Source organism: Prenolepis imparis, unplaced genomic scaffold, assembly GCF_030444845.1.
Source record: "Prenolepis imparis isolate NDT839.2.m4 unplaced genomic scaffold, iyPreImpa1.0 SCAF_9, whole genome shotgun sequence".
NCBI classification, from domain to species: Eukaryota; Metazoa; Arthropoda; class Insecta; order Hymenoptera; family Formicidae; genus Prenolepis; species Prenolepis imparis.
In genome coordinates, this window is record NW_028141167.1 from 5,059,270 (window position 1) to 5,078,027 (window position 18,758).

An 18,758-nucleotide genomic window follows, 5' to 3' on the forward strand; every position below is an offset into this window, starting at 1 on the left:
AGACCTGGAGGGGCCCCCGCGTGTCCACGCATACACATGCATGCACGCTCGGTCTCTAGATAGAGCGTGCGTTTCAGCGGCGGAGGTGCTTGAGGCAAACAAGCAAAGGGGGAAGAGGGGAGAGGGAGAGTCGGGGCATTATTGAAACACTGGCTGGTTGCTTAGAGCACGTGGGACGTTTCCAGCGGATCGTCGCCGATAATTGTGGGTGATCGCGCGATGCATCGAACGGCTTTCGAGCGTTGCGGAGTCATGCCACCCGGAAGCGGCCGCAGCTAATGATCTTCGCATATTAATAGGCAGGCGTGATATCGAGATGAGACAACTGCCTGGATTAGTTCATGGACCTATAACACGTACAGAGAGAGAGAGAGAGAGAGAAGAGGGAAGAGATATTGTCCGGATTAATTATCGAGCCTTTGTCAGCGGAAATAGTGTGACGGAAAGAGATGATTGGTGAAGGGAGGAAATGCAATAAATTGCATCGCTAAAATCAAAGTTGAATTGCTAGGAGAATGTACGTCTGCCTACGTCTTTGTATACAGCATCGATATTTAAGAAATGCCATAGTAAAATTATATTAAGATATTTTTATTTTAAAGCGTTCTACTTTTTATCTTATCGTTTTCGGCCTAAATAAATATTATTTGTGCGTAAACTTTTCACCCGGATCTTTCCAGTTTAAAATTAATAAAAATTTGAATATCTCGATACGTCCGCTGCAAGTTCCAGCGCGAATCTGAAAACTTGTGGAAAGATTCTGATTGCGCAATCCTGAAATTAACGGTCTCGTAACGTGGAAGAGGAGCGGCAGAGAGAGCGTGTATATACGGTTTTTTTCCGCATATGGTTTTTCCCGCGCTACATCGGGAAACACACACACACACGTATACGTAGTGTGTCGCAACTGAAAGCAGGAAAACGACGACAAGCAAAATACGAAGAGTGCACGTTTCCTGCTCGCGGGGCGAGACGCGACTAAAGGAAAGAACGAATCGAAGCGGCACGCTACGTGGGAGAGCCAAATAGAGCAGGGCGCGTGCTCGAAACCGCTCGCGCCGCTCTATCCTCTTCTTTTCCCTCCTCCTCCTCCTCCACGTACCCTTCGCTCATCCCGTCCTCCGCCCCGCGACGAGGATACTTTGGACCCGCGCGTTCGCGACCGATACGCATCTTCTTCTCTTCCAGCTTTGGTCTCGCCGTCAGGTGATATTGAATGCCGCGTCAACGGGACACGCTCGATCCGTTATGAATTTCGCGATGCTTAACGCATTCATTCGCGTATGAATCTTCTTTCCGTCGCGGCGAGACGGATCGTTTTTAATAATAAAAGAGAGAGAGAGATTGAGAGAGCTTGCAAGATTTTTTTGATTTTCTTGAAAACGAAAAAATATCGTGGTTGGGCTTTACATGTACGTCTCTGCGCGATAACGTAATTAGAGGCGTCGTATTATAAGTTAAACATTTTTAATGTTTCGTCGTTACGTCGTCCCTTATACGGGACGAGCTTCTGCAAGGATTCTTGGATATCGAAAACATGCTGCGCGAATGAAAGTTTACGACGACGAGAAGACGTTCTCTTAATATCACTAAACTAACGCAACTGTTCATCATAAATTCCGATAAACTGTACAAAGCAAAAGCTCGCAATTTTGCCTGTTGATCTATTAATCATCTCGATAATTCTACAGTGTTTTTTTGCTTTGGATCTATTATCGTCTTCTACCCCCTCTTTAAATCTCAAATAATCGATCATAGAGAGAAAACCTGTTACCCAGGATAATGCCTGGAATATCAAGATTCGCTTGCGTCGCAAACGACCTGCAGTTTTCACGTTTAGTGCTCGGCGAGACTTCAGGACCCCGAGTCTTCTTCGTTAATGCACGCGGCGGGAATCTTTTCGTCGTCGTCGTCGTCGTCGTTGGACTTTTCCCCTCGGTGGAAGGCAACAGAGGCGATACACGTGTGCGTGTATATACCGCTCGACGACGCACACGCACATTGTACGCCTCGGGAGTAATGGATGTATTACACGGCCGAGGATTCAGAGAAACACGGACACGTACGGGGCAACACGTATGAGAGGGACGGGCGGACGGACCGACGAATGGGAGACTGTTACACCCAATTGTCCCTCGTTGCGCAGGGGTCAAGTAAGGTAGCCAACCGGCCACGCCGGATACCGTGGTTGTTCGTGGCTCTGACAATGTTACTCCCGATCGTACTGCATTTTAATCTCTCAACTTTACAATTTCCCACGTTATCGCGAGCGAAATCTATGAAAAAAGCCTTTTACGACGCCTGGTCTCGGTCGAATTTACATTTTTTTTCGTCTCAATTGAATCTCGAATGGTTCCAGACAGAAGAGAAAAGTTCAATGCTAATATTTGCAGTTAAAAGGAAAATAAAAAAAAAAAATATAACGATAGCGAGAGATACAATAAATTATATAATAATCTCTCCGTATTTCATTTACTTTGTGTAAATTGAAAGAAGATTGCGATTTTTTTTTTCCTAAACAAAAATGATTACCGTTTCTGTACACGATCGCGGAAAATCAATTTCGTACGTCTATCATTGATTCATGCTCGCGCTTTTACGACGTCGCCTTTGAACGGCGAAGCGCAACGAAGGCTTGGCAAAGTGCGCGCCGTCTTTCCTGTCGACGCCATTGGGTTCGTCCGCCGCCGCCGCCGTCGTCTTTTTATTTCTTCTCCTTTTTTTGGGACGCACACGTGTGAGGTTATCCCGCTGACGGTGACCCTGTCGTCCTCCTACCATCGCCTCCTACTCCGCATTTGCTTTCCAGATCAGAAATCTCCTCCAACGGAGAGATCTCCGCCGATCTCCCCCTGACGCAACCTGGACGCGCGGCTTTGGAAGCGTATGCCAATGACGTCACGCGTCGTTCCTCTCCTCTCGTCTCGGCCGACCTATATATCGGCGAGCGATTCGTCGAGTTTGCTCTCGAGTATATCGCACGATCACGCGTAACTCTTGGAGGGCGAACGCGCGAAAAGTCAAGCGAGGAATCTGTCCCCTCCTCGATACACATCTCTCTCGATGCGATCTTTCGACAAACATGACTCGCTCCGCGGTTCTCGCAATCTCCTTCTCTCTCTCTCATGGTTACCGCAAGGACAATCATCTTGCTTTTCGCAGCGATGATGAATCTCGAAGCGCGAAGTCGACGTTTGCGCTTCTTGTAGACGCGTCAACTGTGACTACTGAATTTTGCCGTCCCGAGAGAAATCAGCGATTGTCTCTCCGTCTGCTGCCCGTGAGATCCGCTACTTCGGTCCTGATGATGGCCGCAGCGCGGCGGCGAGGGCGTTTCACAACAGTAGCAGGAATTCGATTATAAGAATCCCTGGGAAAGACGGACGCACAACGAAAGAACGAGGCGCGTTAAACGGTAAAAGTACAGCAGGGAGAAAAATAAAAGCGTTTCGAACTAGGGCGTATAGCGTCGGTAATTGCCGGCGGCCTTGAGACCCGTTCACCGTAGGAGCCTACGTGTATTTATGCGACGCCAGATTTGGTAGGCAAATGAGCCGAAATTGAGAGTCGCCCGGTACACGCCGAATTGCTCGCCACTAGCGAGAAAGAGAGGCAGGACCGAGGGGAGAGAAAGAGAAGGACAGACGGTTGAATCGCGACGGCCGGTAGGTGTTTTGCCCCGGTTAAAACATATAGCGGAGAAATCACCGGTAGGCCACAATCATTTCCCCATTATCCAAAGAGCTACCCAGAAGAGGCAACTAAATCGACCACTCGAGCGAGCGTTCTCCGCGAGCAATCATCCTAACGGGCCCAATTCGGTCCTCCTTTTACGTCGCGGCCCGGTGCGGTCGTCCCGTGTTCCGGATCCCCGACGAGTTGGACCTTTCCTTTATTTCTTATTGCGTTGTTTCATTGCTTTAAATGTGTTCGCTCGATTCGTCTCGATTAAATCATATAGATTACGCGTTTCGAAAAAAAAAGTGTATTTCATGAAAGATATTTTGCAAAATAACAAAACTTTTATTTACTTCTTTTAAAAAACCTGAAGAATATCCTTGCATTTATATATATATAGAGCAAATAAATATTACTAATCATCTATTTAATAATTCAATGGACTTCCGGAGAAACTGGATTCTACATATTAGAATCAGAGTTAAAGATATTATGTTTCTTTTTGCAATCTTATTATATTAACGGTATTTTTATTGAAAACAAGATTATTGCTCATTCCTGTGATATTTTATATAAGAATATCTCATTTTAATAACTAATACTTAATAAAAAAAAATTGTTATATTATTAATTGATCTCTTTCATCTTAAATTATATGTTTCCTCTTTGAATAAAGCTACTAGTTTTAATTATCATGCATTATAAAGGTCGAATTACTTTAGAAACATTGCAAAGAAAAACAGAGTCGGAAAAACTTCACTCTTGAAGGGAACTCGCCGATCTTTAAATGGTTTGAAGATTCTTGTTCGTTAGTCGCGCGCGCGGCTTCGACGGGCAATTCAGCATCTTCGCTTGCCTCGAAAGACCAAAGACAATCATCTCGAACGATCTCGCGGCGGTGTCCGGCCGGTTGCCGCTGATTGGTCGTACACCGGCTACTGGACCCGGTTGACCCCTAACCCCGGCAACTCGCTCGCCTTTATCGTTTGGAATTGTTGTGTTGGTGGCGAGTTGGTACAACACAACACAACACAACACAACGCGCGCGCGAGGTTCCCGCCCGCGGAGAGATAGAGACCCCCATCGCCTCCTCTCGTGTCGTACACGCGCGCGTAAGTAACCGTGTACTACACGCATCTTGTGGAGCCGGCACGGCGGCTGTACGGTGGGAGCGGAATTCTGTTGCTGAGCGACAAACAATTGCCGCCAAGTGGCTTAATTGCAGCCAACTAAACAAATGTTTCAACCGTATATCCACCCAGCCCGCGCGAGCGCAGCTTCTCTTCTTTACCCCCGCAATTCCCTCTCTATATAGATCTGATTCCGTCTCTTACGATACGTCTCTCTTCTTTATGGGACAGAGACGAGAAGAGAGAAGAATCTCCTCTCATCGTTCCGGAGCGTTAGCAGCGCGAGTTAAGAATGTTCTCCGCGTTTTCTTCTTCTTCTTATCCCCGACTCTATTGTATGTTCCCACGTACGAATGCGTGCGCACGAATCGAGCGGCGCATTCGTAGTGCGGTAACGCTCGTTGCGTTATAGCGAGACGTGACCCCGGCAACGAACGACGCAACAGAATTCTCATCTCCGTGATCATCGTCGGGATCTCTTGAACGAGATAGCCGGAGTGGAATCGTTAGCTCGACGCTTCCAGGAGATCTTAAACGGCGCGGCTACTCTTAGCTCTCGTTTTAACTCCGCTCCTCATCCTGCGTTCGCCTCTCTCTATCTCTTCGTTCTCTCGTACTTTATGCCTGGAAGACGCATGCCGGGATCGTTTCTCATTCGTCGTAGGTGTATACGGCCGGCCGGTCGTGCGCACAGTGAGATTCCCATTTATCAGGGTACATCCGCCGGAAGTGGGGCGGCCCCCGTGCGTAGGTGAGAAGGAGAGAGAAAGAGAAGGAGCGTGGTAGCCCGGTATAGAAGTGGGAAGACCGGGAGTATTAATAAACTAATACCTGCGACACAACGCGTCGGGGTCCTTGGGCGCAGCGAATGAAATTAGCGCGATGCGTTCAGATCTTGATATTACAAAAATAATCTCTATGTATTTATGCGTCACAATTTCGCATTTCGCGAAATTTTCGTTGCTTATGGATCATTTCCACATAATTTTACATCTTTATTTTATTTTCATGAGTTTTAATTAATAAATTTTGTAAAGCATTTTTTATGAGAGAGAGAGAGAGAGAGAGAGAGAGAGAGAGAGAGAGGGCAGTTGAATGCTAAAAAAAATGTTAATACTCCATGTAAGATTGTATGACTCCAGTTTGACTTTCAGTATATTAAAGTACCGTTAGACGAGTACCGCATAACGAAAACTTTCCATATCGCTCGTGTCCTTGTCGTAAATTAAACGCAATAATTCGCAGATATCCTGACGCATAGGATAACTCGTAACGATCGTATTGATAGTATCAATTACAAGAATACCGCTGCGGAGCTCGGATCCGCTCGTCACCGATCGACTCTTTCTCAGAAGGTAACCTGCCGCGATTATCTTTAATGATAGACACCTTGACGGTGTACCCTGCCGAGCGAGATCGAAACAAACTCCGGTACAAGTGGCTCGCTTGATCGCAGGACTATTCTTCAAATCGCAGATACGAAAGTTTAGATAATTCGAATTTATCAGAGAGAGGAGGGGGCTTCTTTGTCGGGAATACTTGCGACAGAAATTTTATCCTCTCGTCCTTTTATATTTATATTTTGTTTTGAAATTATATATTTTTATTTGTACTTTTTTCTATACCTTGGAATCTTTAACTAATCTTTTTTTCCTACGATGTCATGAGTCGACTCGTTTCTTAGATCACAAAGATGGCTCATTATAATCGATAGATACGTATATATACTTCCGCGACCGATTCCATGAAAATCGGGTTATATTAAATTCTTAATGAAAGATTCTTAAAATAACCTTCCGCGGATGCAGCTTGAAGTCAACGGCGTATTTAGAAAGGAAAAGAAAGAGCGAGTGAGATTATATCCGGCCAATAAATTCCACCGATTATTAAACACAGATTCTGTGTTTTTATCTAATACCGATGAACTTTTGAATACGCTCGTCGATCTGTATCGGCCGATTGAAAAATACAAACGATATCAAAAGCAAAGTGCAAGGATAAAAATTCAATATGATGTAATAGTTTTAATTATTATCCAAAGCAATTTTTTTCTTGAAATTATTCATTAATAGTTTTTCATTTTCTGTTAATGTTAATAATATTAGCAATATATTATTTTAATTATTTATATACTTATTTATTCACACACACAACTATATATATAGTAAAATATGCTAAATTATATTAGAAATGAAATAGATTAAATATAGAGAAAAGTTGACTCTCTGATTTATACATATAACTGGCGATTCTAAATTTGATGCATTGTTGATACGTATAAACGGAATCATATCTATTTCAATATAGATAAAAGCGATGCGAAAAAATCCGCAACATTTCGAGACATTCGTGTACTTATTTTCTTCGTATCCCATAGCAAACAAAACTGCAAAATCGTAAAACGCGTTGTAAAATATATTTCATTATCGTAGAAATATCAAAGTACTCTTTGTATATTTTATGAGAATTCTTCTCCTCCGTAAAAAAGAGAAGGAGCGCAGAAAAGACAACTATCCGTTCTTTTTTTAAAATGCGACATTTTGTCGCGATTGGATCTCCTCGTCGCTCTCGCGATTTCCACGTTCGTCCGCGCGTCGGAATTTCTCGGTTACATCATCAGGAGTTTTTGCAGCGCTGCACACATTGATACACGCACTGACACACGTATATGCACACTCTCGTTCGCTCGTGCGCCTATACACGCCGCCTATGTCCTACAAGCCTGCTGGACAAAGTTGCGGCCGGTATCAATTGGCCGTGCTCTCCGCGTTGTATACCGGTCGACCTTCTGGAGTTGCAACACGAGACCTGACACAGATAGGAGAGGCTGTGCCGCTGCAGAAACGCGCAGCGCGAACCAGTCGGCCCAGGCATCGCGCACAGGCTACGTTAGTGCATGCCTTGCGAAACTGTCGGCCGACCGGCCGTTCGTTCGTTTCATCTGGGGAAAAACCCGTTAATTTCGTCGACATAAAATCAATCAAAGCGAGATAGAATCGCGCCGCTAAAGCTTGCCTCTCGATGCGAGGATCGATTAGAGCGCGGCGCGTGATGCGATATCGCGGAACGCGGAGAACGCTTCGCGCTGCTCTTTTCGATGAAAAACGACCTGACCATATAGAGGGATCCTCCATTCGACCACAAGCCTCGGCCTTATTCCGCCCTTCCCTCCCCCCAAACGTCCCTGACCGCTCGATCTCGGCCAGTAGCGTAAAAAAGAGAACGTTTTTCTTTGGTGAACGCTTTAGAGAAGTCTGTTTCCGCGTGTCATGAATGTAATGTATCGGTTACATTGTAAGAAATTTCATTAGATATACAATAAGATTGTATATTAGTATAGTTACCGAAAAAGTGATCTTAATTAATTATTATGCACGCTTGCTATATTTGTGTTACTACGATGAGGAATTAGAACTTGACATGCGTAATAATTAATAATTTTTTAATGAACGTAAAATCAGTTGTATTATGTTTGAAAAATATTTCTGTATATATGAGGCGGTACCTAAATCGGATGGATTGATCGTATCGAGAAAGGGTTGAGAGCCGATGCTTGTTCGCGCTACTGATTCGAGATTCTTGACGCGCGTTACCTTCGCGCGTGTAGCATCGAGGCGTAAGCAATTTGCGTTTCGACGAATCGCGCATCGCCGCCAGCTCTTGATCTAGGACAATAAAGTCCACGGTCTTCCTGTAGGCGTATGGTAACGCGGACAGCCTTCGATAGCTTCTTCTCAACCGTATGTTTTATGCCGCGATACAATATAGTATGAATGAAAGAATTTGAATGTTTTTGTAATTTATTTTGATTCTTGAATAAATTAGAATATGTATGCGTGTATATACATAAGTATATATAAATAATAATTAAAATAATATATGTTGCTAATATTGCTAACATTAACAGAAAATGAAAAACATATTAATGAATAATTTCAATAATTAAACATAGATAATTGTCTATGTTTTTAAAAGAATATAGGTAATTATATTACTTCAATTATATGTCATTACAAAAATAATTAGAGATTAAGATAAGATCTTATACATGTAATGCACCTACATTATAATCTTTGATCTATAATAAAGGATGAAATTACTTACAACATTTTTTATGTTAATATATATTAAAGGACACCTCCTTACCAAAAATGGCATGGATGGTGTACAGCAAGATTGAATGAGGCCGCGAACATCTGTCCCTGAGTAACGATGTGGTTAGGTCGCGGCTGCGTTCGCGCGGTATTATCACAACCGACAGTTACGGAAAATGAGTTTCGCGAACTTCTAAACACGTTGGAAGAATTTTGTCCTATTAGCCCGTATCGCGCGAAACCGTTCGACTACCAGGACGACTATCTACGACTCGAGCAGGAAACGACGCTTCAGGATCTAACGGCTTTGTATTTCTGTTGCAGGAAAATATCTCGACCCCGGAGCCAGCCGACATATCCGAGGATGATCACTATCCAAGTGAGTAGAGAGAATCTTTCATTATCTATGTCTCTCCCGTAGCGTAAATCTCCCTCTGAAACTTCCTTTACCCGGCTGAAAGATTACGAGATCCCCTTACAAAATAAGACTCAAAGGTGTACATATACCTGCCGTGTGTGCACGCGTGCAAAGTCTCATTCGTCCAACGCGTCACGTTATTTGGTCGACTCGATTCGTTTTTTCCTCTTTTCACCGCGAGGTCAGGTCGTACATCGTTTCGGAAATCTTGAGCCAAATTTTACGCCGCATGGGCTTCTAAATTATTGAATCGCGTCTCGAATGATTTAGATATCATTCCGCTCTCTTCCTTTATCTCTTTCTGCGTGCGGGTTTGCCGATTAATAAATCTCTACTCTCGTCGCCGAAGCGCCCGTCCGCCGCGTGTCATCGGTAATTCCACCGGACGAACAAACAGAACCGCGCCCGCGCGATATGCTAGAAAATCTGCGGATTGTCCCTTTGAACTTCCCCGGTACACCGATTACATGCGGTTGTGCGCAGGAAACGCGGACATCGTTGTTACAGTCGTCCCCGCGGAATTTACGCGAATTAATAGTAAGCTCGTCCGTACACTTTGTCCATCGCTGTGTTGCTGCGCTGCGCATTATTATAATAAGCTGAATTAGTCATTGATAGATTGAGCCTAGTCTCTGCAATGTGCTTTAATAATAATCCCAAATTGACATAAATTTCATAATACCAAAGACGGTCGAAGTTAGCAGTGTTTTGATAAATAATTTATAAAGACATGAAATTTATATACGAATTCGTAATGAGAATATATGTTGAAAAGGAAATAAAAAGTAAATTTTTATTAAATGTTGCAATATAAATCTTTCATCAAATTAGAAACAAATTATTTAAGATTATTATTTATAGATTATTGAATTTTTTCACAGAGTATTATTTGTTGAAATCGGATATCTAATATTTTTTAAATTTAATTTTTCAATAAATCTTAGATGATATACTTTAGGTAATAAAAGGACGTTTTCTCGAAAGTGTATTATATTTGGCATTGTGCATTCTCAATTACGATTTTACAATATACTGGTTGTCTTCGATGTTCGAAAAGAAACGTGTATGAAATCGTGTTATAGGCGTATTGTGATAAAAAAAAGGGAATATATCAATGATAAAGAACACGTGAAAAAGAACACAGAAAAATACATGCACATGTTACACACGTATTTACATAGACACCGATTCGAACGAGCTTACTTGCATCGATTTTTTTTTTTTTTTAACGTGCCGACGAAGCTTTTTGAGAGAGATTCGAAAATCGATTAATTAAACTGCCCGCTACAGAGAGGTCAAAGATCTTTAGTTATACAAGGCAATAAAATTATCATCGCGAAAAAAATATATGATAATAGCATCTAGTTTATTATTGAAATAGAAAAATGAAAAATCTTTTATCCAGAGATTTCGGATCGATATTTTATTTTTTCTTTCGAATAAATTTTTTTTATGACTAGAATATTACTGCATTTGAATTCTTTCGTGTTAGGTAACTCTTCCTCCGATTCATAAATATACTTTGATTGTTGCCTCTAATTCTGTCTTTTATAATTCTCAAGAATCGCGCTTAAGACACCGTGTAAAAGAGATAAATGGCGAAATAATTGAACTTGTTAATTTTGTCGGAAAAAATTTGTTTTAAATTGCATATAAACAAAACAAAAAATAAATCTTATTTATCAGATAATAACTAACAGTTTCACCAGTTTCAGACGTATCAGAATCAAATTTCAAAAATCAATACGTGTATGATATTGCCGGAAAACATATTTACAGCGTGCATTACTCATCGCTCATCACGCGCGAATATGCATATGCGTGGCTTTCATTGTGACGATTTCGAAAGCTATCGTCATTCGGAATTTTATTTTTTGTTTTCGCTGTGCGGGTCGCGTTATTATTTGTTTGCCGTTTTGCTCGATGAGATGCAATCTGTGCGCGAGCGGAAAATACGCGAAAAGGCACATGTCACCTCACTCGCTCTAGGACACATGAGTTCATCGTGACGATGCATCGCGACGACGAGTCATTGCGTGTACGACGTTAAAATTGGCTCGTAGATCTCGCCTGGCTTCCCGGTAGATACCTCGCGAAGCGAATCGTCGACGGAACGTCGTTAATCGCGCCGTCGAATTCTACCGCGACTCCGATCAATAAGTGTACAAACCCTCCCTTCGCCGGCTCGATCCGGTATCCGAGGATAAATCATGATCCGCATACTTTGGCGGAGAGTTAATCGTAGATTCCATTCACTGCGCGGCCGCGGGTTGGTGTTTTTGTCAGCAGGGCTTGTGTAAATTACCCGATCGATTAATAATCGTAACCAGCGTACAAGTTCGCCGCCAGCTGTGACGATTGAGCTACGCGGCCGGCCGATTTATCAGTTTCGGGTAATTAAACCTGTTGCGTTATTAAAGCGCCGATTAAATCGAGTCGACGATGTTGTTGTTTTGTAAGTCTAATTTATTCGACGCTTTTCGCTCGGGCTGGAGTCGCTTCGCGAGCTCAGGTAGCTGATAAGTGATAATAGCCTCCGGCGCATGAGGCTTGCCAGTGGATGACGAATGACGCGACGCGTTCGCGATATGAAATCGTGTCCGGACGTGTATGACTATGCTCTCATACAACAAGGACTTCTGTTGGCGAGAAAGAGAGCTTGCACCGTGCACGCGCGATCGTCTTTCAGTTAATACACATGATGGCTTTTTTTCAACTTGTTTAAAACCAATTGGTACTTTTAGTTTCGGCAGGCTCGCTTATGAAAGACCCGGATAAGCTGAAGCTGATGCTGCTCGCGTGGAATTATAATCTTCAGGCGCAGGCACAGGTCCAGGCTGCAAACGCCCTTTCGCCAAATAACTCTTTGAATACCACGGCTACCACTGTTGGCACACCTATCACCAGCCAATCAGCCATTTCCACGGCAAACAACACCATTAACAACTCTACACTCACAGGTAACACCTTATTTCATCAAAGCGAAATATACATATAACGCTGCCGGATATCCTAAGTCACATGCGAATATTCGCGAGTCGTAAATATTAGGAACGAACAGTTTCAACATCCTAAATTGTTTCTTTATAGATTTTTTTAACAAACGAATATATATATTCTTCTTGATTCTAAAATACGTAAGAAAGATCTTGACAACTTCTAAATAAAGACTATTCTAAAATTATTTTTCTAATAGTAACATGTATAATACAGCATTTGAAATAGATTTCTCAAATATTTATTTTATTTTTATCTTAGCTTTTGCAAATTTTTATTGTGAGATATTCCAGGATTTATACACAGAGAAAATTTTCTCTTAGAATTTACCCTGGTAATCGTGGGACAATATGATATGGAAAGAATTTTATGAGAATTTCTTTGATTAATATTTATCACAATAAAAATAATACAATCTATTACAATAAAATATAAAATATGTTTGATTAATTTTACTATGCAGTTTAGTAAAATTAATCAAACATATTTCATATTTTATTGTGATAGATATTATTTTTATTGTCATAAATATTTATCAAAGAAATTCTCATAAAATTCTTTCCATATCATATTGTCCCACGATTACCATGATTTTCTGGGTAAATTCTAAGAGAAAATTCTCTCAGTGTAGTTGTTAACTGTTTTTCACCTAGTATGTATATGTACGAGAACCCGTTGACGTCGTGGTAGCGCGATGTCGATCACGACTTTGTGGTTACGCGAATGCCACATAAGGGAAAAAAAAAGGGAATTCGCGCCTCACAAAATCGACAGGCGAGACGTTTAACGGAATCCATTACGGGACGTCTAGACGTCTTTCTTTCTTTCTTTTTCATCGCGAAAGGACTCGACGAAGTTACGTACGCCGACGTCCCATTGATGTCGCCTAGACTGACGAAATCCTACATATGAAAAGAACCTTGCTCCGCCTGGCGTAAGCGCGCGGCCGGGGGCTTTAATGCTCAAGTTTTGCGTCCTTCTCGCGCGCGCGTGCGACGCGCGGCTCCGCTCGGCTCGGCTCGGCTTGGCGGAGTGAATTGCAGGTTTCGCGGGGCCAAGGTGTACCGGCCATTTAGCTCGTAAAGTTTTGTCGTCGCGCGACGTGACTAATGGATCGCCGGCCTAGAACGTACCCCGTGGCGTAGAAAGAGAAATTCGACGCGCGCCTCATCTGTATATGTATGTATATATATACATTGTGTGTGTTTGTATGTACACGCGAACGCTTCCTCCGTCGCTACACACCCACGCGTTTCAGCGAAATCTACGTCAGGGTGAATCACGGGGGTGAAGTACGCCGTGAATCCTCCTTCTTCCCCCGCCGGCGATGAATCAGTGCGGGCGGAAAGCCGTGTACCAGATGAGGAATGCAACCGATACCTTCGGGTATCGATACCACTGGGAGTCTGTGGTACGCGCAGCTATATTTCATCCTCGTTCATTAATCCTTACGTAATCGTCGTCCGTGTGGCGGAAATTCGCATGCTTTCACGCAAACGGATCTTATCTGAGCGTCCTTCGAACTCGACTATTTAAACAAAAATTAAATTCTTCAATTTTTCATTCTTGACCTCTTTAATTCGTTTTTCTATTAATTTGTCAGAACTTTAAATTTTAAGTACTGAGATTTTTTAAATATCAGTTATATTTTTAATTATCTCTCGGTTGTATGAGTGTGTTTGTGCCAAGGAGGAAAAAGAATATATTCTAGACGTACTTTGATACCTCGCACTCGAGTGGCCTGGTTAAATAAAGAAGCGAGTCATGTGAATGGGAGCGACGGATGTAACGCGGTAATTGTGTCGGCCGATGGACATTGAAAGTTGAATATCGAAAATTGCAGAGTGCGCGCGAAAAGTCCATTAGTCGCACTATTACGGTATCGCAAGTGGATTTCTTAAAATGATTTTGGATTAGTCGCATACGGCGCATTGTTAATGCTTTTTTGGGTTACCTATTTTTTTCAATGTAAGAGACAACGTAAAAAAGTTTCCAGTAAAATTATATTGTATATCATAATTATATGTACAAGTGAAAATAATGTACATCCTACATAATTTCTCTATAATATATAATTAAAAATTACTTAAAATTTTCACGCAAAGCTAAAATCATACTTTTGTAACACTTGACTTGTTTATTAAAATTTTATAATTTTACCGAATTTACATTATTTATGTACAAGATAAAATTTTAAAAAATTCTGGAAAAAGTTTTATATTAAAAATATCTTGCGAATAGCAAATAGTTGTCCAAAATAACCCAATTTTCCTTATAATATCATCGTTTTCTTCTGCTAATTTAGCTTTGTCGTATTCGGAACATCTTCAGCAGCGAAAAGGCATACGCGTTAATTGCTGCACATGTCCTTAACGTCACAATAATCGCGCAACGTTCTTCAAGGCACCGAGCGTTTCCGCACGGTACTGCACGTTCCTTGAGACTCGTCTGTTGTTCAGTTAGGCCAGGTTACGGAAGGATAATTCATCGTGCCCCCCCCCGTCTCGGTACGCCTCTTCTACCTATACTCCTTGCCGGCTATTTGAAACTGGTTTCGAAGCGGGCTTCTATATCTCGGACGTAGTCATTGCGTAATGAACCAGCCATCGGCTGAAGAGACGCGAGTGTGTGTGTGTGTGTGTGTGTGTGTGTATGCGCGCGCGTGTATATTTTATATATATATATATATAAAATATATACATGTATATACGTATATACGTACATATAGATATCTATACATAACACGTATACGCGGATACACACACTAAAGAACGGATAGTCCTCTTCTCGTTCCTCCCTCCCTCCCTCCCACCCACATGATGACCGGCGCAGATTCCTCACATCTCGCGCAGGACTTCTCTCATCGGACCCTACTTCGTAGACGCGCGTTTCGCAAATCGATTTCTCGATAGAGCCACTTCTTCTGCCGCGCGATCTCAGGAAAAGCGACAAAGATCGTCGGCGATCGTTTGATGCGAGTCCGAGTTTGCGATTTAATCCGAGCTGCGATCTTCTAATATATAGTCTTACTCTCGCGCAATTTACATTTTCAGCTAAGAATTCGCAGTTGTTCATATTCTTTCTCTCTCTCTCTCTCTCTTTCATAATTCTACCAGAATCTCGATGGATCAAAAGTTGTAATGTAATTTTAAATATAATTTTTAATACTTCATATATTAAAAATATATTATTTATTAACATACATATTTTTCAATCAAATTATGTTATATAGCATATACTTTTTTCTATTTTGTGTGATAATATTAATATAGAAAATCATTTTTTCTCGAAGTAAACTGCAAAACGACAATTTTATCAAAATAACTTTAGATTCAAGCTACAAATCGATTTTTCGATAAAGCTTTGTCCACTTAGAGATCTTAATAAAAAAGCGACATAATGATGGCCGCGAGGACATCTTGGTTTCTCATCTCTTAATGTACTCCGCGGCAGAGTCAGCGGTGTAATATTTATAATTTACAGCGGACGCGCGCAACTTTCCCCGAGCGCATACGCGGCGCGATTATGTTTGCGATATGTCACAAAATCACAATATCTTAAATACCGTTTCCGTCTACACGTCATATATGTATATACATATATCAGGGTAATCATATACATTTCTCGTAAACATTTATTCTTTAAGGATTGCCTTTTGTGGTAATAACTGATGTTTTATTTTAAATATCTAGCTTTAAATTAGTAATCATATTTAAAATACACTCGCACAATCTATATATATACACATGTAAATTATTGCCATTGCATTCATCAAAGAAATAAAGCAAATTAATAAACAAATTCGAATCCGAAAAATTCGATGGAAATCGTTAAAAAAATAATGATTTAAGAAGGTCAAATAGAAACTTCTCCAAACTTTCGAATCAATTAATCTTAAATAAATATGAAAAATATTCGCGTGTGAACCATCCGACTGTAAATTAAATGAGGAGAACCCAAATTGATTGAATAAATGAATAAAAATCCAAAATTTATTATAGAAAGTAACTAATTATCGTATAAAGCGTAGTCAGAGTTAAAACTTCCGAATTCTCTCTCTTTCATATCGATGCGCACATACATGCCATCACGCGCGATGTCCTACTATGGTCAGTGACATTTATGAGGGGCAAGATAATACGTCTTCGTCTATCGTCCTCGCAATTGCACGTTAGCATACCCAGCGTGGCTAGCATCCGAGCGGTAGACAGTTTCATACATGGCCCGTGGGCGTACGTAGCTTGTTTGCGAATTTTGTAACGCGCGAGGCTCATCGCGCAAGGCGCACAGCGGGGAGAGAGACTTGCCTAGAAAAAGAGGAAGTGCCTGTGGTACGGTCGTAGAGGCCGTGGTATTAGTTTCCCTTTGCGGGAACGCGCGCGCAAAGTCGAGGGAACGAGGAGGATGAAGTGGCGCCGGGTGGGGCGCCGCCGACTGATTTCAGGTTCAGGCCAAGAGGCGAGTTCAGGAACGGTGCTAGGCGGTGTGGGATTGGGATTGGTAACCGGCTTTCTAGCCGTGTATACGCGGGGCGGCCTAGCCTCAACGTTTTGCTTATGTGCGTGTTGTTCCCTATCTTCTACGACTAGTCTCTGGCGGTACTCGACGTGTGTATCGCCGCAGGCCGGGAACCCTCTCTCGATGTGCACAGTGCCGTACCCTCCTAGAGAGTGTTATATGTTGTATATACACGTGCACACGCACGCATGTGCCTTTTTTCCCGTAAGCCGCGCGTCCCGCATGCGTGTGCGTGTGAGAATCGAAGTGCAGCAACCTCCAGAGGGCCGGTGGAAAGTAAGAGAAAGACGAAGGAAGGAGAGATAGACAGAGAAGCAGAGAGGAGAAGGGATAGAAACGCACGATGTAGCATCGTCAGCACGCCTCCTGGACGAGGGTCCAGTTTCCTGGGTCGTCCGTTTGCGCGTTCAGTTACTGGTTCTACCGGAATCCTTCTAGAAAGATACGTTGCGATCGCACTGAACGACTCGAGAAATCAGAATCGCGCGCTCGTGCACTTCGAGATAGCTGCGCCCAGATAGACTTCGCGTCTTCGCGCGGGAGAAGTTGAAGCACCCGGCAGAAAGTTGCCCCGCGACGATGCAAATGTTTCAAGACGTTGCCTTGCAACGCGTTCGCCTCGACGGCGAAGTGGCGTCTTGGAAACTACGCTCGGAAGAATTCGATTCCAGAATGTAGATTACTTCGCGCACATCGCGCGAGAGAAGTACATCTAAAATCGTGCGCTTGGATGAGATGAGCTAGATTATCAGCAAAACAAACACGATCGCATCACCGATCATATCGTCCGTCCCGAGAGATTCTTATATAATATCATCTTTATTTTATATCATCTTTCTAACGTGTCTCTAATATTCAACCTACACATTTGCAATGAGCGGTAGAAATATTTTACTTTATATATATATTTTTTCTTTTATTAAAAAAATATGTTTTCTTATCTATTATTCCGTTATAACTAAATTCTCTTTTTCAATATATATATATATATATATATATATATATATATATATGTCCTATATCGAAAATATAATTTGAGTAGCGTGTAGAAAATTAAGGCAAACTTGTCCGCTTTGTATGGATGTTCCCGTCGTCATGTTTTCTATCGATCGTGCGAATGTACAGCGGCAAACCGCAAGGCTGCCCCTTTTTTAATCGGAACCGAAGAGAGCCCCAGGTGGAAGAAGTCCGCGAGACTCGTAGCCTCTTTACGATCCTCCTGTGGCACTCCCTGCCGACAATCCATACGCCTCTTCGTACATAGAGCCCTCTCGCCGGCCACGAGAGACCTCGTACCTGTCCCCGTCAACATCCTCTTCGTGAAAGCGCCTTTACCGTACGTTCTCTCCCGGGATCGTGACGGTAGAAGACCGCACCGCCTTTTAACACTTCGCACACGCTATCGGAGCTTATTACAGGTTTTGAGAACGAGTCGCCATTGTTATCTTCGTAGAGGAGAAACACGGTCTATACAAGGGACGGGCGAATAATACGTCCAATTTTACTGTCATCGACACAATTGACACTAAATTTCAGTCTACCCCCTCCGGAAAAAAGATTCGACACAGACTTGCCTCTTTCGAAAATTCAATCACGCGAAGATCGTTGAAATTTTTATTTCCGAAGGTCTTCGCAAGAATGTTAATGCATATTTAATTCTGATCAATTTGTAATTTAGTAAATAACGGAATATGATATAAATATCAGTCAGAAGAAATATGAAATTAGAAAATTATAACATTCTAACATAGTTTGTAATTACGATAATAGTATTGGTATTATATATATATATATATATATATATATATATATATAATACCAATACTATTATCGTAATTAAGACTATAATTCAAAATATGACATCTAGTTACTGAGCGAGGTTACTTAATGCAAAGGCTGCGCGGAGTTAATTAATTGATACTA

At 42.0% G+C, this 18,758-nt stretch overlaps 2 protein-coding genes across 8 annotated transcripts in view; one reads left to right on the forward strand and one right to left on the reverse strand.

Moving 5' to 3' along the window:
• The window catches only part of LOC145940367 (uncharacterized), a 278,019-nt gene that overhangs the window by 190,276 nt on the left and 68,985 nt on the right, over window positions 1-18,758 (reverse strand). The window lies entirely within an intron of this gene.
• Window positions 1-18,758, forward strand: part of LOC145940362 (uncharacterized) — a 66,050-nt gene that overhangs the window by 36,620 nt on the left and 10,672 nt on the right. For 4 of the 5 annotated variants that reach the window (XM_083045426.1, XM_083045428.1, XM_083045429.1 and 1 more), the window contains 2 exons: window positions 9,227-9,281; window positions 12,065-12,280. In XM_083045426.1, the coding sequence (XP_082901552.1) occupies window positions 9,227-9,281; window positions 12,065-12,280 (271 nt within the window). Of the gene's footprint in view, window positions 1-9,226; window positions 9,282-11,365; window positions 11,714-12,064; window positions 12,281-18,758 lie in introns of those variants that run through there. The other variant, XM_083045430.1, reaches the window with a different exon arrangement.